Source organism: Neospora caninum, chromosome V (genome assembly GCF_000208865.1).
Source record: "Neospora caninum Liverpool complete genome, chromosome V".
Lineage (NCBI taxonomy): Eukaryota > Apicomplexa > Conoidasida > Eucoccidiorida > Sarcocystidae > Neospora > Neospora caninum.
Window position 1 is genome coordinate 1,335,115 of NC_018391.1, and position 21,250 is coordinate 1,356,364.

A 21,250-nucleotide genomic window follows, 5' to 3' on the forward strand; every position below is an offset into this window, starting at 1 on the left:
TAGGTTTTCACCGTACGTCTCTTCACGCAGCTTCCCTTGAAGACAAGCACTCAACGATTGCGGCAAAAGACGCAATCCTGTGTTTCGCCGGCGGCAGCACCGTTCGGCCAAGCCACGGAATCCGCTCTTACGATTGCGGACACAGTGTCTTAGAGTAACGCCCGAGCAAAGAAACTTCTAGCTCGGCACGATCGAATCCGGCTGCCTGTTAACAGCAGAACACCCTCGCGTTCTCACCTTCTAAGGTGTCGAGCTAGAAACGGTCTCCCGCAAACCGGCTGACTGGTCTATTGCATCTTCATGGGAAGAGCCTGGTATTAGTAAACGTTTTCTCTCAAGTTGCACGGGGGTTACCACGCGACGGAAGAAAGATTATCGTTTGGAATCAGTGCCTTTTCTCTTTGGATCCCGCATTCGGTTCACGAAACCCCACCTTCAGTGCCGCGTCCCCGTTAGGCGGTTGGCGGCCGATTGTATCAAGAAATTGTCTCACCACTGTGCTGATCGACGGCAAGTTTCTCTTTGTTGTCGTCGTCGCAGCGAGATTCCCATCCGACCCGCGTACGAACCGGTTCTGCCGACAAGCTTATAAGCGCAAGCGAATCACCTGATGATCGCGGGTTGCCACAAAAGCTTGCCAAGTCCGGGATGGAGAACATTGCGCTTAGAGCAAAGACCGGCGATACTATTTTCTACAGGAGGCGTGGTTGATCCCACCGCAGCTGCGTAATTGCTCCTACTCTGACGCGGGCAAGCGCCGTCGCTATGTATACTCGAGCGTCTAATCCCCGCAAAAGGACGCGAATACGGTCACATTCACAAATTCATGCTTTTTTTCTATTCCTTCGTGCAGCCTCAAGGCGCGCCGACGCTACGCACACGAGCCACTGAGCAGCAGCTCGCTCTCGGAGAGACTTCACACCATATCCGTTATTTCGTCTGCTTCCGCCGAAACCGTTAGCGAGGGGGCCGCGTCAATATCGGGCAAAAGCGGCTGACTCCCCTCGGCTGTCTCGGACCACCTATATCTCTTACTAGTGACCCGACGTAGCAAAGGGCCCGGCGAGCAAGCGGAAGCGATAGTGACCTGAACCACGCCCCATGCCGCGCTCGCGAGCCGCCAGATTAAGCTGACGTCCCGCTCTGTTTGAATTTTCCAGCATTCGTTTTCCCCCCGGAATGTCGGTGGTGAACGTCGCAGTGCCGAGTCCGCACCGGATTTGCGATAATGTTCAATCGTTTTGCACTTGCCTTGCTCATGAAATCCACGGCGGGATGCTCTCGATGGCGGCAGACGTTGGCTTCAGTTAGTTTGCCTGATTCCTGTAGTGTCCCTCAGCATGGAAACAGGTTTTAAGGTTACGCTATCTTCGAATCCGCTTTGCAAAGGGTACTCTCGCGAACGACTCAGATTTTGCGGGTGTACACGTACACAAGAATTTTCAAAGATCATTTCAGGCATCTTCCTCTGCCCCCTCCCATCGGCTCTTGCTCACAGTTGTTTCTCCGACGGTGGTTCTGCGCTGGCACATGGAGCGGAAATGCGTGTGAAGCAGCGCAGAGAAAATGCATCCTCGAGCCAGGGACTCTTCGTTGTAATCAGGTGCTAGTAGCGATTCAGAGGCAACGCTAGCAACAATGGAGCAGGCGCCACTCTGATGATCCGGTGCTTTTTCCTCGGCATAACGCGTCTCCGATTCTCTTAATGACCCTGGGTCCCCCCGGAAACAAAAATTCTCTGGGCGGTCTCCAGGAGCCTGCTTAGTCGTTGTCCTCATTGAACGCATTTTCGAAAGAATCACTCGAAAATGCAACGACGTTCGAGGTCTGCGGCGGTAGGTCCTCGCGGCGACTACGCGGGTACACTCCTATTTTCTATGAAGATAGATTACTAAAAAGACAGCGTGAGCCCACCATGACAAAGCCGCTTATAGACTCCTTATTCCGTGACTCACTCCTTTCCTTAAAAGAGCTTGAGACCGGAGCAATCAGTCCTCCATGTTTGGATGTGCCCGCAAACAGCTACGACAGATTGAGCAGTCGGTCCTAATTCCTGTAAGTAGAATGTACCTTTGGGATTTATGCATCCTCTTTCACCATCGATTTTAATTGGTTAGAGCTAACGAGTAGAAGCTAAGACTCGTGCAGAGAAGAGGATTTGCCTGCACAACACCATATGCAATGCCGCCTATGCTTCTGCGCAGAAGTACTCATGTCTGAAAGTGACTTACGGCGTCTTTCCTACCTGTGTTATCCACGATCAAACTCAACACGACACACCTATTTCGGAGATGCAGTGATCGAATTGTCGCGCAACGAAGCAGGCAGACGCGTGGTTTCGTTGTAGCGGACTCATGAGAATGAAGGATCCGGCTGGTTTTCTCCCGCCAACAGCCCTTTCCAGTCCCCGGAAATGGAACCTCGGAGGTACCATAACGACGAGGCATGGGCAGCCACAGTAAAGTCTGTCAAGGTTCGATTCAGCTCATGTCTTATAACGCATATCTTTCGCCCTCTCTCTGTGCAACCAGAAATGGGCGGCATCCGGAGAGAGCTGTAAACCGAAAAACTGTAGAACAGCGCCGTTAAACAGTGGCGCCGCATTTCGCGTTGAAGGATATATATTTTCAGACTGCCTCACTAAGAGCCACAGCCCTTTAAGTTGTCACATGGCTCTCCGAAGTATCTCACAGCGCGAATACATGTCCATAAAAATGAAGGCGGCAGATACACGAGGGCTAAAGTCCTTTATACGCGTGAGAGAGGCCAGCTGCCAAAGGCGAGCGGAGGCTCAATTGGTCACAATATTGTAGCTTGCGGTAGTACAGACTCACCCAGGAGGCATTGCAGGGTGGTCGCCTCCACTCTTCAGAATGTCACCTCGACAAATCGCCGTGACACGGTCGGGCCTTCCCTGTCTGTCAGCTCAGCTGTTTCCTCTGAAAAGCCGGCCAGCCGCGACGTTGTAAAATCTGGCTACGAACAGGCGTTGGCTGCGTCTCATACGCGCGCATTCCAGAGACCAGCATGATGTTGTTGGAGTATTGGCAGGCCTGAAATGATACTGCATTGCCTTCCTGCTTGAAAGCTCCTTGCATGTAATATAGCTAGCTCAGGCTGGTTTGATGGAGAGCCCCATTCATTCTACTATGGTCCGGTAAAGCCAGAGAAAGGTCCCTCCGAAAATGAGCCACTGTATCAAGTCTGTCACAATCTAGCCTACACGAGCGTGACTTACTTCAGGCCGCTCCGGTTGGTTGCTGCAAAGTCACCGTCTAGGCAGTCCTGCTCCATTTGTTGCTGCGCTGCCTATTTCGCCAGAGAAATCGCCGAGCCGTGGAGGCTGAGCAGGATGTTGGCTCCTGACTTTAACGCTGCAAACTGTAAAGAACGGGCTCCGGAAGAGTCGTGTAGGTACAAGCCGTAGAGGAAGCAGATTACTAAGGTGAAGCATCATGCTATTCATTTACGTAGGATGATTTCCTCTCAAATCGAGCAGTGCTACGCAGGCGTTTGCAATGTTAACCATATAAGCAGGGAAGCCGGGATGCTCTGCCATCCATCAGCTGATATGTGGATGGTGTTGTTTCTTTAATTTCTTAACACCTTTGAGTGTTCGGTACTCTGGCCCCACTCTGTGTCTCATTCGCTGAATCAAGGCGCCATAATCATGCTCTGGTGCTTGTGAGTTTTGCGACTAGAAGCTGGTCGTGCAAGCGCACTCGGATGACTTCCAATCCAGGCAAGATGAGTTGGTATATTCAGTAAGGGTGGAGTCCATGGCTTGGTTGTTGTGTGCGGTATTCGGACATGCTGGACATGTCGACCACGGTTCCCAATACTGTGCTTAATGGTGTTGGGATCATGCGGATCCGCTCCTTGATGATGGCCAGCCCGTTACAGATATCGGGTGGCAAGAGCCACCGCTGCGTCCGTTAGCTCAGGATTTGAATCGCAAAAAACACGAGAGTTTGTCACCTCTGTGTGGGGTCAATTCCTGAATGCCAGGGGGCAAATACACAGCCAACACGATCCGGTTGTTTGGGAATAACTCCCTTATGAAAGGGTAGTCCAGTAGGGTGGTGGTGTACAGCAATCATAAAGAACTTGGCTTTCTGTATCTCATAACTGGAGTGATATTCAGTATTCTAGTGGTTCTTTACCTTACTTGGGTATCTGGCTTTGACCTATGGGCTGCCCTTAGTTTCGTTGTTTCATTCACCCTTGGTGGTACAACAGGAGTATTTATGGGTAATGCAGATATGGATATTGCACTACATGATACATACTATATTATTGCACATTTCCATTTTGTATTATCTCTTGGAACAATTGGTAATGCATTGACATAGTTATCGTACAGGCAGGATTATTTATAAGCTTTTTCTAGGGAGGTGATACGCGATCCAGAACTGTGTAACTCAAATCGAATAAAATGTCTGTGTTTTCCGGATCCAAGTACTAATACGTAAAACAGCAGGACCTCCAATTGTTTCTGGTACGATATGAAGTGGTGTTACGAACCGGTTGACTGGTATGGACCTAGCTGGGTGTGAAAGTTGCATCAAATCGAAAGCAAGGAAAAGGAAAGTTAACAACATATAAATTTTTTATCCAGTGTCAAGTTTGAACGTAATGAGCCATCCTACCGATCTTCATGTTTGCTTGGAGGTTCTCTGTAGCACTTCGATGTCCCCTACTACATTAAGGTTATTCGCGAAGATTACTTTGTAACTCCGTTCATGGAAATCAAAAGAGCTGCTGCACAACTGTTTCGTCCAACAGGAAACAACTTCCCGGTCTCCTCCAATCCACTCGGGATACCAATATCACTCCACAGTCAAGTACCACCACGTCAAGGAATCATCCCTCACGGCAAGCTTATTCCAGGTCATCGGGAGAAGGGGCAAGGTCAGGCAGCTAAAAGGGCGTTGGAGAATAGGTATCAGTACTTGATACCGAGTACCCTACCGTGTAGGGTCATCATGATGATTTTGATTGCTCGTTGAAAAAGCTGGTTTCACTGAGACATCACTCACGAAGAGACAAGGGTGACCGTGACAAGCATGTTGTCGGGAGCATAGTTATTGCTGTGCCTTGAGAGACAACAGAGCTCCTTTACATGTGGCTCAAGGGCTCATAGCAGTTCCGGGTAGGATGTATTTCTGTCGTGCAAGCACAATTCATCTCGTGACCATGCGCGTGGCTAGTCCATGTACAAATATGGGCACAAACGATGTTGGTAGCAGTATCGTCTCGAAGCAGTGTACATCCCCCCCCTAGTGCGGCGTTGAACGAAAGAGGAAGAGGCAAGAAGAGATGAGGGCCAGCCTTTTGCTAGGGGGTTCCGTGGACAACTACCGTGTAGCCGTCTTACTGATTATCGCACCTTTGCCCTTGAGATGAAAACTGTAACGACCCGAGAACTGATGACTTTGTAAAGCCGTCAATTCTCGAGTTTGTCTCTTGACCACTCGCGGACAACAGCCTTTCGAAGTTCGCAATATCTGCCTCATGGCCTTGATCTTCATTATGGGGATGGATAGGTTCGTCCCTGGCTGTACTTCGTTGATTAAAGGCACTTGGCTACTGGATCGCTGGCCTCCGTCTCTCAGCGGTAATATCACTTCAAGTATCGAGCCACAAAAAGAAGCAAATTCAGGTAGTCGGTGTGTATCTGAATCGGAAGGAGCTGAAAATTCCTTGAGTAGCGTTTCATCAGCGAGGACTTGCTCTCTCCAGCGACGCTAAACTGTTTTTCAAGTCCCTTCCATTGGTGTTGTCAGGTTACTGGACTCCTCAGCTACCGCTTTTGGGGTAGAACAGTAGTCGATACAAGGGCGTTATGTCATCGTCCGTTTGAGGCGAAGAGTGTACAGGGAAGAAACATATTTCGCGGATTGCAGTTGCGGTGGCGTGGTCAGTAGTGATCCGATATAACATGTTCTATATGAAAGATGCAGTTTGCCGCAGATAGTGGTGCCTGTGGTCCGGCTCCTCTTTTACCGGGGAGACTGAAGAGAGCACGGGCTCACGAGTCCAATCTATATAACAAACCAAATGCAAGCTTGAACAGGACTAGAGAAAGGAGTGACATTTGTCGCTGTTCACTCGTCTGCTACCGAGGGATTATCACTTGCCTCCCCACGACATCGAGTTATTTTCCTTATAGGCAAGCGTGGGTTTGCCAGCAGCTAAACTAAGACAGAGTTTCAGCAGTGGAAGACGTCTTCGTCTGGCTAGTCCACAGGCGGGTGCAGCTAACGATGCTGCCATACGATGAGGCAGCTCCGTACGTGGCATCCCAATGTAACCTCGGGCGACCTCGTCCGAGCGAGGAAGCCACCCATCGAGGTAGTATCCTCATTAAGAGGCCTGTTCAGTGAAGGAAGTACAGTGCCGCCAACATGCATTTTTTGGTAACTGTAAAAGCATGGGAAGCTGGGTATGGCCCCTTGGCTGCATTGTGACTCCAGTGTAGTAGACGATTACTTACCGAGAGGTCCACGTGTCCGGTCTCGTAACCTTACAGGTGTGGGCAGCGCTTTAGATGGTTCGTCTATCAGTTGACAGGTGGCCCAGTGAGCGAGGTAATCCAGTTTAATCCCAGCAAGGCGTCGACCGTGTGTGTTAACCCCGTCGGAGTGAGTCCTTCTGCTTTTAGAAGTGCTTCCATCCTCCTAGTTTATTCATATATCAATATAAAGGGAAATGGAGGTTTCTTTGCGTAGCAAGCATACGTTAGATCTCATGAAGGGCGGTTTATCATCAAGGGTTTTAATGTGCTTCAGGTAAAGCAGGCTTAACGTACCGAGTGGTCGAGCCCACATTGGAAGCGTTGCTGGACCGGTCTGTGACTGTATCTCAAAACGCCTGTCGCAAAATTCATTTGCTCTCCTGGTGGCGTATGGACAATGGAGGAGACCCAGGAACCCAGCTCCTGTCTTGCACATTCACTGCAGTTCGTTGAATGAAAAACGTGCGGCACGATACGGTACAGCAAAATCATTTGTGGCTCGGGTGATGCAATGCATAGTAGCATGTGGTGCGACTATTTCTTGCGTCCAGGTCGCCGGGTTTCAACAGGAAGGAACGAACAGGCAGATCATGGGGCTCAGTGGTTCAGTGCTGTGCTGAACTCAATGAACGAATTCCTATGGGTTCGACCGCTGGAGAGCTCCCGAGTGACGGCCGTTAGAGTTGATCCAGGTTGACTAGGCATGATGTTGGACTATGTAACTGAATACATAGCCTCTGCACATAACACCTGATGGAAATACGATGATGTGGAAGGAAAGTGAATTCGGCACGCCGGACATACTCAAGCAAATAACACCAAGCGCACATCAGGTAGCGGATAGGATACGGATAAATCACGTGCAGAAGAGGCAACATCGAGAATTTCAGAAGTTTCAGCATTTGAACATTTCCGACGGTGGCAATATGCACATCCCGTCAGGAGACGAGATACGCTGGTAGCGGTTTTCTGTGTCGCGCTGGAATGCGTTGTGCTGACATGAATTAATTTAACCGGCTGTTTCAGCATTCAATTTCACAGGTAAATACATGTACCAACATGCACATCCAATATACAGCGGAATACGCTAGGTTGTTGTGTTACGCTTGCGGCCTCCGGTGGCTTGAGGTTTAGCAACTCATTTTATTTTCGAGAAATGCACCGGTTAAAGACGGTCAGGGTGAACTGTGGTAGAACAGCTGAGCACTGAAGTCCCCCAGTTGTGTCTTCACACCTGACGCAGCTTCGCAGTGTCGCAGAAGCGCTCTTATGTTACTCGAAATGTGCTGGAAGGCAAATGACTTTCGAAAAGCAATAGCTAGGACACGCAGGAAATCAGAGGCTTGTGATACGTATTCTTATAAGACGCACAGCTACTCGCAGTGATCCACACTATCATGGTGGATGAATGTGGATCTAGATACGTCAGCACTGCACTTTTTCTTGGGGACGAAAGTCGATGAGGGACTCCTTAATCCTGGAAACGCCACGTCTCTGGTGTCGTGGAACACACTGTTCTTGGGATTGTTTGTGGGCAGATGGACAGGTTTTATTCGGAACACAGTAACATTTCAAAGCAGATTAGCACCTTTAGAACGCGTTCCGGTGTTTGAAGATTTTGGCACTGCAGTGCAATCACAAAGGGTCAGATGGTCGTTCGAGTCGCCGTGTGCCATGTAGCGGACTCCGCGCCACGCCTGGTTAAAAGCGACATAAGCGTACACACGTTAACCTGACAACCCAAACTGCTGCATCGAGACGCTCAGGCGTCAGTGACACAGGCGCGTGCATCGCGGCTTTTACGGCTTTTTGTTCCCTGACGAGGACAGGTTGAGGTGGGCCACCAGGAACGGCCACAACCTAGCACTGATGACGCTGATATGTGTGCGAAAGAAGCACACGGGCATCATTGGTGAATGTGTCTGGAGATACATAAAAAGCTTTAGCTGGATCATTCATTGGGGATCCCCTGAATGCCTATTCGCATTTTCGGTCAACAACGTGCTCATGTTGTGTTCGTGAACACGGCAACAACGCATAATCCTAGGTCGCGCCAGGCGATACGGGCCACCACGCCAGGTGGTTTATTTCGTGATGAAAAGAAAGTAGGAACCGAAGATGCAGGTGAAGTCTCTGCTGGTTCACTAGAGGCGGGCAGAAATAACTTCATATAAGATCTCCTGGAAGACAAACATGCTGCCATCTGGTTCTCATGCAAGTCTTGCTGATTCCTTGATAAAACCGTGATACGAACAACCTGTGACCGGTTCGCGCCTGTCTAAATCCCTTTTGGCCTGCGGATGAGAGATGGAATTTTTGGAGTAGAGGAGTGGCTGAAAAGATTTGCCGGCACTGTCTGAAGACAAGATGGGACGGGAGTCAGAGTCGACGTAGAAGGACGGGTACTTTGAGTACAAACTCTCTGGGCCGTTGTACGCATAGTGCGCAGAATGTCGTGAGAAGTCTACCTCACAACCGGAGGCAGCCGTCACGGTGGAGCAAAAGAATGAAAACGGAAGTCAAATCCGGTTCGTGCAAAATGGCAAGTCTTTACCAATCGCTTCGTGACGGTCGCCAGAAACTAAACGGGCCCGCCACGCGGACCGTCCAGGGATTGCCCTGGCTTGTCTCCGTCGGGCCCCGCGTGTGCATGCGCACAGAGTCTCGGGGCAAGACACTCGCTGACTCCTTTTCTGCTTTTTCGCACCGATTTACGCCAGCAGCATCCGTCTATGGAGGGCGTTTCATTTTTGTATGTTGCCTGAAAATCCGCTCAAATTCTCCGTTTTTTGTGTATGGGGCGATTTCAGGTACGGTTACGGCCGTCCTCTGCCACCTTTGTTTGAGGCTGTCTACTTTCTCCACACGGTGTCTCTCCATCGTGTGTGCGGCGATGGCGGGTTTTCGTCTCCATCAGAAATCTTCACAGTTTTTCCGCAGGGTCAGGATTTCGAGACAGACCACACTTTCTCGCTTTGACATGAGTGGCGTCACCTGTAGTCCTGCGGAGCCGCCCTCTTCCGCAGATTTGGGACCTCAGACGAAAGTGACTTCCAAATTAAAAGTTCACACTGGTGTTTCACGGAACCAAGTGCATGTCGCCGCCGATATGAGGAATTGCACTTCCGGGCGTCGTGCCCGGAAGTGCAATTTCTCTGTTTCGTGTCTTCCTTCACGCATTTGCTTTCTGGTGCTCCTCGCGCTCCTTGCCTTGATGTGGCCCTGTTCGTTCCCTCCTGTGTCGTCCGACAAATCTGCCGCATTGCATATCTCTCGCGCTCTTTCTTTGCCGGGTTCTGTCATAACTGCGGACGCCATTCGTTTGTATTCAGCTTCTGCTGCGACACCTTTCTCGTCTTTGTCACTCCTCTCCTATCCATCGCGTAACACTTCTTACCGGTTTTCTTCTGCGTCGCCGGACTCCCCGGCTCGGTTGTCGAACGCCGCGAGCTCACCAGAGTTCTCGTCAGCCCTTAACAGGAGAACGCAGGGGGGCTGCTTGGCGGCTGCATTGTTCGAGGTCAATCGGCCTAACGTTCTTGCTATGTCCACACCCTCTGTTTCTTCTCTCTCCGCTCGTTCGCATCCCGAGGCCGCTCAGACCTCTCCTGTACACGGAGAAGCTGAGCCGTCAGCTTCCCATTTCTCCACCTTAGCAACACCATGGCGAGGAGGGTCAAGGACGATTCGTCAAAGAGCCCCGACGGGCCTTGGTGCCGTCGAGAAGGGTGGGTTATTCGCTCCGGTACAAAGGTCCGCGGAGGCGAAGGGGGTTGCACGGCAGTGGACAGATGCCGTGAACGAACCTGCCCATAGGGAGTCAGCACCTGGGGACGCTTCTCAGGTTTTGCTTCTCCCTCTTCTGAAATCGCTCTCTGGGAATCTGCCTCTCCCTTTCTCGTCAGAGGATCTCAGGAAAGACGGGGCGGCAGGAGGAAGTCCGAACCGAACCGAGAACAGAGAGGAGGGTCCGGAGGAGAAAGGCAAGGATAGCGGCGGCAATTCCTTTTCAGCGAACCCACTGACAGATGGAGCTCTCGATATATCTGAATTGCCTACGCGTACTCAACCCATCCACCCTCTCTACGTCTACGGGGCTGTGGGGAAAAACGTGGGTGTTCAAGCGGCCGTTGATGCGGCTGTAGGACTGGCTGCCTCTGAGGCTCTAAGTCACGTTGCATCTTTGAGCGAAGCCTTGCAGAAGCTGAGTGAAGTGCTTCTTCGCAAGGGTGGCCAGCCGGCTGGCGGAGCTGAAGGAGAGAACCGAGGCGCTGCCGCGGCAGAGGGCGAAATACACACAGTCCCGCCACTGGAGAGCCTGAAACTTCCTCTTGAAGGCTCTGATGCCTCAGACGTCATCGCGGCAGCGCGGCAGAGGTTTCGGGAGGTAGCAACTGCCTCCCTTGCGAAGTCGGCGGGTAGCTCAGAGTCATCACAGCGGCCGCAGGAGACTGAAGTGGCAACCGCGATGGCAGAGGGCGAGAAACAGCTTGAGTCGATTCTCGACGCCTCTCTCGGAGCATTATTTCAGCAACAAATGAGCCTCTTGCTCCTGCACATTGTGCAGAGGGTTACTTCGTCCGTGTCTTCAGGAGCCTACGGGTCCGAAAAACCCGCGCAGCGATCCGAGGCCGTCCGTGGCGGACTGGCTAAGCACGCACCTTCGCCTGTGACAGCCTGTGTCCAGGAATTCGAGAGCTTGCTCAGACGGGCTGTGCCGAATGCGGAGCAGAGACGGCGATGGGGGGCGAATTCGCTCCGGTTGCAGCTGCAGAGACACCTTCTGAATTGGGAAAAGGAGAAAGATGTCGAGAAGAACAGAGAAATCCGTCAAACCCGGAGTCAACAGGCTCTCCTCCAAGTTCTTCAAAGACAGCAAGAACAACTCGAACAGCTGCAACAGCACATCCAGCAATCTCAGCAAGCAACGCCGGTGTCCTTTGGGGCAGCCTACCGGGTTCCTGACACCAATCTCCAGCTCGCTGCGGCCGCAAGACAAGGAAAGTTACACATCAACGTCAGTTGCCTCCCAGACGAGGCGGCGGCGGCTGGAGCAGCCGGAGGCATCCTGGGGAACCAGGGATTCGTCAAGGGTGTTGAAGCAGCTGGTAACTTGGGGCTTAGTGTAAACTTCGGGATTTAATGAGAGCACGGAAGGCGGAACAAGAACAGTGTGAGCATCCACACTAAACGGAGAGAGAAGAGACACCTCGGGAGAGACAGCGGAAGAGAGACATACGGCGCCAAACAACGGAATCGTGGGAGGAGAACCTTAAACGGGGAGAAGGGTTGTGGAAGGCACGTTACCAGGAAGAGGAGGCAAACTGAAGGCAGAAAAGGACCAGGGTAGCACAAAAGGGAGGTAGTGATAAGAAGTCCGACTGGCAGCTCCGAAATACAGCCGGCTGTGTATACTTGGAAGCTTCTTCAGCGAGAGGGCGACTGATAACCGGCAATTTCTGTAGCCAACGTGGATTACTATGGGGACTGTTTGGCAGGTGCCCGACGCGATTTGGCGTTTCGCGTGAGTTGCCTTCTCATTGGTTTTCGTTTGGCACCACTTGCGCTACCAAACGCATGGATAGGTCGGGACCGGGGTTCGCACAGGATCTTTTGAACGCGTTCACGGACCGTCGGTGTGGACACTACGGAGAAGTTTGCCCTTAGCGATTGGTGGTATCAGCTTCGAGGTTCGAATCAGGAGACCTGGATGAAAAATTGTTGTTGCAACATGACGGAAGAGTGATCTCTAGCTCCAGCAGATGCTCTTCAGAAGACACAGCCTTTCGTTTTTTGTTCCCTTTTCCCTGCACATGTCTCTCGGGAGAGCAACGCGACGCTCCCCTGGACCACAGAAACGAAATGCTGTCAAAAACCGCCCTCACGGTTGGGCGACCGCCGAATGTATGGCGGAGGACAATTTCGGATGCTCTTGAGAAGCGAGGAAACTCGTAAGAATTTGAGGAGTCTGCGTTTCATCTCACAGAAAGGAGACACCGTGAGTTGAAAAAAGGACGGCCATATCTCTATGAAATCACTGCGTAGAAACTTTTTCCACCCTCTCAGATGCTTCCACGTCTCTTTAAGTACACTCTCCTCGAGCAAAAGGATCTGGAGAGCAGGAAAGACTGCGCGCACGCTATGCCAGTGGGACGAGGCCCGCTACATCCTTCACCGGCAACACGTGGAGGACAGATGCTGCGACAGCGATTCACACCGAAAAGCTGCGTTGGCGCAGACTGACAAAAACATTTTGAAACGCTACCCTGTCAAGCGCGGATCTGCCGGTTTCCTTTGTGAAGCTGCAGGTGATTATCACACAGCAACCCCTGCGTAGACTAGGAAGACGGGGTCTTCACGGAGGGCTGGGCGACAGTGCTTTTCCCGTTCCTGTTTAAATACAGAGTGTGCATGAACACATTTGAGGAAGATAGGTTCCTAAAGCGCGGAGATCACCAAGCGAGGCCTGGATTTGAGCACATCAGTGTGCGTAATTATTTCCAAGACGCACAATGGAACTCGAAGGCAACCACGCGTACGTGTTCCGTGGCGTTAGCTGTCTCACCAAATGCACCCGTGCCGCCTTTTGAACGACAGAAACGACCTCGCTTGTCTCTTCCCTCCCTCTACCGGCTGCGAAGATACCGATACCTGTCTCCGTTCCTGCGCTTGTTGCACTTTGACCCCCCAGAAAGCTGCCTGACAGAGCTACCGACCGAAATATGCAACAGCCGCTCTTCTCGAGAACTGGACGCTCTGCCTGTCCCTTACAGGTTCGCAACCCCGCCCTTTTGACGGTGGCGCTTTTCACTTATACGCTAGTCTCTAGAGTGCTCCGAAGAGCCGAAAAAAACCAGTAACTCCTGAGGCACATCTCTGCCTCTGCCCGGTGCTGCCCGACTTGCAGCGCGCAGTGAAATTGTCTCCGCACCAACTGTTCACGGATAGACATCCACGCCCAGCTCGGCACAGCCTCTTCGTTCTCCGACTGTCGGTTTGCTTCCATCATTTGTTCCTTGTCGGCACGAGCACCAGCATCTCCCATCAGCATGTCAAAGACTGCCGCACAGTGACGACTGCGCAAATTCGCCAACCGCTGACAGCTCCACGCGCTTTCAGACGAACAGCACGCGCATGAGAAGTGGTGTGTTTTGTGGAGAAGAAGCAGACGCAGCATTCGACTTCTTGAGAGAGCCTCTCCGTTGCACTGTGTTCCGCGCGGTTTGAAGCTAATACGTGGCTGAAGTGGAGCATGAATGTTCGCAGCGATACTCTCATCTGTGAGGCGAACACTTGCCACGGCGCTCGACTGACCGCCTTTTATCTTGTCGAGGAAAAGATCCTCCACTAAAAGCCGCTGTTCTCGGATCGCGGGGCGTACGACATCCTGCCACCATTTGCTCTCGCCCAAGTCGTCGTGTGCATCACGCAGAGAGACACCACTTTGAATGGCTTCGGAATTCGCACTCCGCCGCCTCTCCCCCCCCAGGCATGACCTCCATGCAAAGCTGTTGCCGGCACTGGCTCTCGCCGCTGCTATCCTCTGTTCACTCCGGAACAGAAGACGTCCCAGTGTGCCTCCGATTTGAAGCATTAAAAACTCGCTCACAGGCATTCTCACTCGCCCCGTACGCCACGGATCAACGGACTGCTCCAACAGCTCGTCTCGCGTGCACAGCGCCGAGTTGCGGCTCAGCTGCTGTCGGCGGTGAAGGCCAGACATCTGGTTGTCGGTTGACAGAAGGTTCGTGGACGGAGACGCGGAACTGTTCAAAACGTCAGACTGGGATTTCGCAGGGACACCCGAGTCTCCATAGAGGGCTGCTTCAATGATACGGCTGGTGCGAATCTTCGCTTCTTCGGATTCGCCTGGGCAGTCCCCGGGCTCTCCTAGTCCTCGGCCATCGGGCTCCCCATCGTCTGCAGTATCCACATAAGCGCTGAGCGCCAAGACTGACTGACGGCACGCTGCGCACGGACACCCAGCAGAGAACTCTGGCGACGGCGAAATGCGCCTCCGCTCCGCCTCTGCGATGCCAGTGTCTGTGCTGTCGCGAAACGCGCCATTAGGCATGAGATGATCTTCTGTAGGCTGTCGCGTCTCCTGAAGGAGAAGGGGCAGAAGAGGCTGAGGCAGAGCGTGGTGGAGGCTGACGGATTCGAAGACATCGTACTGCGCAATAGAAGAGAGGAACGCCGCTGCCACGAAATCTACGTGTTCTTGTACGCTAAGGAAGATGTCTTCTTCGCGCTGGCTAGCCAATGCAGCCACGTTCAGAGCGCCTTCGTCCAGGGCGACGTTGTCCCATTTTCCCGGCTCGGCGTCGGAGTCGATTTCTCGCCCAGACCCGCTGGCTGAACGTTCCTTGACATCCAACGTCGAGCCGCCAAGACCTCCACGCGACGGACTTCGAATCTGACATACGTCATTTTCCGTGTTTCCGTGGCCATCTGCGGTAAGAAAGCCGTCCATCACGCGTTCTTCTACAGCTGAACAGACCCCTGAATAAAACGAAAAGGTGGCAAGGCAACGCGCCAAAAGTTCCTGCTGCCTCTCTGCGGTGATGCGCGCCAGAGGGGGCCCAACTGCGCCTCGTAGAAGGACCAGCCTTTTATCGTTGTCGTCGCCTGTCCGCTGTGAAGTCCTCGATTCTGGGAGTTCCTCTGAGTCAAGGTGGAAGGGAGTGTCGCTACCGATTATCTTTGTCTCTTCTCCACCTCGCAAGTCGCCTCTCCCTATGGCCCCCACAGTCTCTTCTCCGCCTTGAGACACTCCTCCCTTCTCTCCCCCTTCCTGGTCTCTGTCGGATAGAAGGGAGCCCAGCGGGTGTCCTGCTGCAGCGTTGCCAGCGTCAAGACTCAAACGTGCGCCAGGAACGTGACCTGCTTGTGCATGCTGCACGTCATGCACGATGCACGGTCGCTTCCCTTCTGCGGCGTCGCGGTCTTGATGGACTTTGTTTTCGCCTAGTCCTGCAAAACCCCAGCTTCCCGTTTCGTCTGCCATTCTCTGAATATCGAGATCCGCTTTGTTGTGCGTTTGGTGCAGCTGTTGGGATCGCTGCCACCTTCCAGTGAGGACCTGAACAAAGTCGTCACTCGCCTGCTGTTGAGCAGAAAAGACTTCAGCAGCCGCTGCTCGCGCTGCAGCTGAATTGACCGAGGAGAAAGGAGTCGACAGGGCGGTCGAATTGGTGGAAGTCTCGAAAAGGCACCCCTGGGAGAGATCCTCGAGTGTGTCAGGCGCCGCCCAGGGGAAAAGCGCCGCACGCAGACGACAGCTACCCGTCGCAGCGGCTGCCCCGGACGCCGCAAGCGAAGAGGAAAGAAGGAGTTGTCCAAAGTCGGCAGCTCCGGACGCGGGAAGATTCAGAATGGCGTGGGGGGCTGTGGCCGACACTGCGGCACCCAGAGACACCACGGGGAGCCCGGAAGCGAGCGGGGAGACTGCTGCTTCGCCGGACCGTTTTGCCGACGAAACTGGCTGTGCCGTTCCGGCAGAAGCCAGCGGGGAAGGCGCCGCCGCCAGCAGGAGGAGGAAGTCTTCGAGACCTGAGAGATTGTCGGGCGGGTCGGAGAGGAACAGCGGAGACTGAATTGCCGTTTCGACTGCCGACAACGAAACGCCTGGCCTTCGGGGCTCAGCTGCACTACCTCCACGCCCTGGCGGTTGCGCAGAGTGAGAAAAAAGACGAGAAGCCTCAAGACCAGCGAGGAAGTTGTGAAGCATGCAGAGTTTGTGAGCAGGCAGGAGACACCGCGACGTGTACATCCACAGGAGGAACGGGATCAAGCTTGCAAGGAAGCCTCGGACATATTCGACACATTCTGCACGACTGAGCGAGGCAAAAGGACAGCAGCTGCATCTTCGATGCATCGCCGACTCAAGTGTGCCTCGCTCGCCGTCTTCCTCGCCTACGGACTGATCCGTTGTCTCTCGACCCTGCCTCGCCTCACGTTCCCGCTCCTGTCCGCGGCTTGCTTCGCCTACGTTCCTCGCTCCGGTGCGGCCTACTTCAGCCGCCTCTGCCTCGTCGCCTCTGGTTCGGGGCGCGGGGCACCTGGCAAAAGAGGCGTGCGCCAGCAGTAAGTCTCTCGCCTCACCCACGCTTTCCAGTGCCTCCGTTACGGCTAGAGCTGCAGCCGAATCCTTCGCGTCCGCTAGGACGGCGACAGGCTCTGCCTGGTCGCAGAGTCTCCACCAAGACGCCAGCGCATGGAAAAGAGAGTCTTGGTAGTCGGCCGGCGACGACAGAACGAGAAGAAGGAAGGCAGAGAAGGCAGTCGGGCTGCTCCGCAATGCGCAGCAGAGCGAAACTGCCCGAGCGAGCTGGCCGAGAACTCTCCGTTCATGACGCCTTTTCCGCCGTTGCCCACGAAGAAGCCGCTTTGCTCTCGACCGAAACGCCGTTGGGGCTTCTGCTTTCTTCGGGGCGTTTTCAGCCCCCAAGTCGCTTCCAGCGCTTCTCGAGCTCGCGTCCCGCGCACCGCATGATCCTTCGTTTTCCTGTCTCGACAGCAGCTCGTCTCGGCGTGCGTGCACACCAGAGCCGGTGTGAACGCAGGCGTCGGCGTGAGCAGAGCCGGCCAGGCTGCCGGAACCAGCTCTGGCCGACGCTTCTGCTTCCCCATCATGATCGGTTGCGGTGTCGGTGCCGGAATCGCCACTTGATTCATCAGAAAATTGCATTCCGAGTTCCCACTGGCGGTCCAGATCGTGCGCCTCTCGATAAAGTTCCGTTTCTCTCTGGACCAGCACGCGCCCTCTGGGATGATGCATAACGCAGTGGGCATGCCTTCCCTCTTCCGGCTCCGCCCAAACGTCTCGGGGACCAGCTGCTTCGTTCGGCGGCACAATCGCCCTTGCTTGCAGCTGAGCCGAAGAAGTCGAGGAATCCGCCACGAGGTGCACAAAGGCTTGATGCAGCTCACTCAGCAGTGACGCAGCCCGGAGTACGGGCGACGAGCACGCATCGCCACTGGAGTTTCCTCCTGGGACTGGAGCCTCCGAGCCTCGAGAGGAAGGTTTCCCTTCTTGGGCGTGTGCGTCTCGGCCACCGGAAACGTCGGTCGGCCCCGATACCGCGGCTCCAAACAGTTGAAGAACTGCAACGGACGGGAACGAGGAAAAATCACCTTCGCTCGCTTCATGCCCTGGTTCTTCGAGGGCAGAAACCAGGGCGGCAGCAAAGGCAAGAAGCAGCTCCAGGAAAGCCTGGATTTCCTCCGTTTGGCCATCGAGGATCTGCAAGTTCTTCGGCGCGTCGAGGTGAACGCGGGGAACGCCGCCGTGAGGCATTTTGCCGTGAACCGACGGTGACGTGAGGCCGGAACACAGCATACTCGGGGTATCGGCGAGCGTCAGTGCGGGAAAAGAGGATCTGCGGACGGATCCCTGCCAAGCACCGTTCACACTTGTGCCCGGATGAGCCTCGAGTGTGTTTCTGATAGTGCAGAAGGAATCCTTGTCATCGTTGTAGAGAGTGTTTCTGCCTCCCTCAGCGACGTTGGAAAAGAGCTCCCCTGGGCACACATGCCACGAGACTTCACAATCTCCACTTGCAGCCGATGTGGTCTCTGGGTGGGAAGGCCGGTCTCGGAGAGGATCCATGGTTGTGGCACAGCAGAGACGACTGGAGGACGAGGCCCTCAGACAGGCACGACGGTTGGTTTATCGCACGTACTGCGCGCATGATGCTGTTCTGGGATGAAGCTCCTCGCGACACCGCATCCCTTTTTATCCGGGCGACTTGCGCACGAGTTTCAGACTTCCCGCACCCAGACTCAGCAACCAGGAATGGCAGGAGCACGACACCCATAGCCTGTGACTGTTCTAGAATGTCGGCCTCGTATCTCACCGAGGATTGACTTTTCGGAAGCACACCGGAGAAACACGAAGGCTGCTTCGCACGAAACGCTCAAGTGCCGCGTGCGGAAATACATATGCCAGTTGCCATTAAGCCACACAGAAGAGGTAAACGGAGGAACACAAAAAATGCAACTGAAAAACCCCCGGTACCCTCAGAGGCTGCACGCTGCACGAATTGGTGCTGAGGCGGCAATGCAGTAAGACCACAGGAACCGGGGGAGGAAACGAGGAACAAGAGACCTGACAAAGTAAGGGGAGCTATCTCTTGCCTCTAGTAACTCTCTGTGTCTCTAAGCTGTTTTACAGCGCAGCGACATCCCTCTCGAAATCATCTCCTCTGGCTGCTTGCCTGCCACTTCAGCTGCTGTGTGTATTTCTTCAGGAAACCGCTGCGGCACAATGAACATAGGAAAACACGAGGAGATATTTCCTTGATATTCTAGAGCAAAGAAATCAACAAGGACTGTACAGGACTCTTTGAAGAACTACAAGCCCGCTTGAATTGCCTCCGAATATAGCGGCATCTGGTGTGTCTCGTCATCGGTATAAGCCCAAGACAAGAGGCATACAGCGTGTGGCATTCTACAGCTTTCGTGCATGCGCTCGGAGTGGCACACAGCACTATCTCGGAACGCCGCCTTCTGCATCGGCTGGTCGTTTGTAAGCGGCGACAGTGACAGCTTTAAAGAAGACATGCAGATAGTCGATTGTGATTGACATTAAAAGCCAGAACCATGGCCCTACACCAGAAACGAGGCAAGCTGCAGGTCTCACATCCGATGCCTAGGCGCCGGCGCCTCTGCAGTTGGAGACCTCCACGTATTACAAGGGAAAGAGGAAACAACATCATTGCAAATAAAACAAAACAGAACACCGACAACCGCTCGTGGAATGGAGAAGTGGTCCGGCTCGGTTCTGCTTCGTGTTCCGTGTTCGTAGCCCCTTAAAATGGACTCTAATGGGGACTCCAGTTTGGCTTTTTTCTTTTTAACTGGAATCGACTCGCAAATCCTACGGGAATCCCATATGCTGGTGACACTTTTAGGCTTTGAAAGCGGCATTTCCTCGGTCTTCACTGTAAAAAATAAGCTTCTGGCTTCTATTCATTGCTCACCTCGTCTGCGGCAGGCTAGCGTTCTGTGTTACCGTGGCCGTTGTCTTGGTTGTGCTGAACCAACAGCACTCGTAACACGTCTTTTACATGCCCTAGACGGCGCGTCTACCATAGGATTCCCACCATCATCAGAATGCCAGTTCGCTGTCAGGACCTCTCTTTCGAGGCAGCTGTCTATGCCTCTCAGCAAGGACTTAACCAGATTTCGTGTGTGTTCATAGATGGGGGGCGTATGCAGTGCTGGAGAAACGATTAACTATCGGAAAGATACGGTGGACCACTCAGTATTAGCTGGTTGCTGTGATCCAGGATGTCTGGGTGTAGAACATCTTTTGCATGGGGACAGGTAGGCGTAGCCACTTCCGTTAAGTGGGGAGATTACCCTTTCTGATAGACCCCGACAGTACGGCTCGTCACAGTAGCGGCTATAGGGCGTCTGCTTGGCAGCAGGGTGAACAGGTACAGAGCAGAAGGTGCTCGTTAGTGAGGGACAGCCTTAAAAAATCTGATCAAAACAATTTGTTTGAATTCGGGGTCAGTAAAGGCCGAGACACATACACGCAACTGGAAGGTGTCGCGTTCTGTCCACAGGTGGCGCCAATGCACCCACACACCGGTTCCAAAAGCTCGGTATATGGAAATCCCTCTATGGTGCCATGCTGACCATTCGTAATGACACGCGGTACACAGGAAGCACAAGAGATCATGAGATATACAAAACCGGGCTGGTCATGCTGGCCTGTGCTCCGTCCACAAGTCTTTGGCGCATCTGATGAAAAAAATCCCGCCTGCTGCAACCACACCGGTCGACTGAGTGGCGCGCTCAATACGAGTAGCGGACATATCCGTAAGGCGGGTTCCTATATCCGTAGTAAGAACCGTAGTAGGGACTGATGGGGACATGGTAGTAGCCGTACCGACGATGCCCCATGTTTCGTACTTTCCTGGATGCAGCCCAGAGCTTCGATTGCGCCGCAGCATTTTTATCAACAACAGCCGCACGCCGTGCCGTCTTCAGGTATCTTGGATACGAACTTGGTACGTACTGGACGGGGGCATAGTATCTTGCGGGAGCATAATAATAGCTGTATGAGACCGGAGAGTAGCGGCCACGATGAGACAAATCTCGCTCCTCCGCTGCCGGTTCACCGGTGCTGATTTCCTCCTGCCGGTCGTCGACAGCGTGCCCGCCATCTTCTTTCGAAGCGTTCTGCTCCTCAAGATACCTTGGATAGTAGTGAGGAGCGGCGTAGTAGTAAGAAGAGGGATAGTAGAACGGCGAGGGGAGTACGTAGGGCACGGAGTAGGGGTACCTCCGGTGATGGGACATGACTCTCGTCGTATCCCCGTCCTCTACAAACTCATGCTTGCCTTCATCGCTCGCCGAATTTGTCTGTACTTCTTCTGAGGGGGTGAACTGGTCTGCAGACACGACCTGATCGTCAGCTTGAGCCCACGACAACAGCTGGGTAGACGCCACAACGGCAATGCTGCACAGTACGCGTGAAATTTTCATTTTTTTGGAAAGGTCGTTTCCTCAGAGGGCGTGGCAAAGGCAGAGAACTCTGCTCCCTTTCGTGGAGTTTAGGCAACTTCTGTCTTTGCTAGTCTATCCCTCCGAATGTAGCTCTTGGCGTGACGGCACTTTTACCGGGCTGGGGAGGCGAACGGGATTTGGACTAACAAATGACGGAAAAAATTGATTTGATAAATGGCGGGAACCTCGGCTTCCTTATCGCTGACCGCGGAG

At 53.4% G+C, this 21,250-nt stretch overlaps 3 protein-coding genes across 3 annotated transcripts; 1 reads left to right on the top strand and 2 right to left on the bottom strand.

The window, feature by feature from the left end:
* Positions 1–10,180: 10,180 nt before the first annotated feature.
* Positions 10,181–11,660, top strand: NCLIV_013730 (conserved hypothetical protein; the record flags this gene model as incomplete). Its single annotated transcript, XM_003881563.1, has 2 exons — positions 10,181–10,313; positions 10,423–11,660. 2 exons carry the CDS (start codon positions 10,181–10,183, stop codon positions 11,658–11,660), a joined length of 1,371 nt encoding a protein of 456 aa, XP_003881612.1.
* A 996-nt stretch (positions 11,661–12,656) lies between these two features.
* Positions 12,657–18,128, bottom strand: NCLIV_013740 (conserved hypothetical protein; the record flags this gene model as incomplete). Its single annotated transcript, XM_003881564.1, has 3 exons — positions 12,657–12,715; positions 13,460–13,576; positions 13,832–18,128. 3 exons carry the CDS (start codon positions 18,126–18,128, stop codon positions 12,657–12,659), a joined length of 4,473 nt encoding a protein of 1,490 aa, XP_003881613.1.
* A 2,195-nt stretch (positions 18,129–20,323) lies between these two features.
* NCLIV_013750 (conserved hypothetical protein) lies at positions 20,324–21,016 on the bottom strand (the record flags this gene model as incomplete). Its single annotated transcript, XM_003881565.1, has 1 exon — positions 20,324–21,016. One exon carries the CDS (start codon positions 21,014–21,016, stop codon positions 20,324–20,326), a length of 693 nt encoding a protein of 230 aa, XP_003881614.1.
* Between the last annotated feature and the right edge of the window lie 234 nt (positions 21,017–21,250).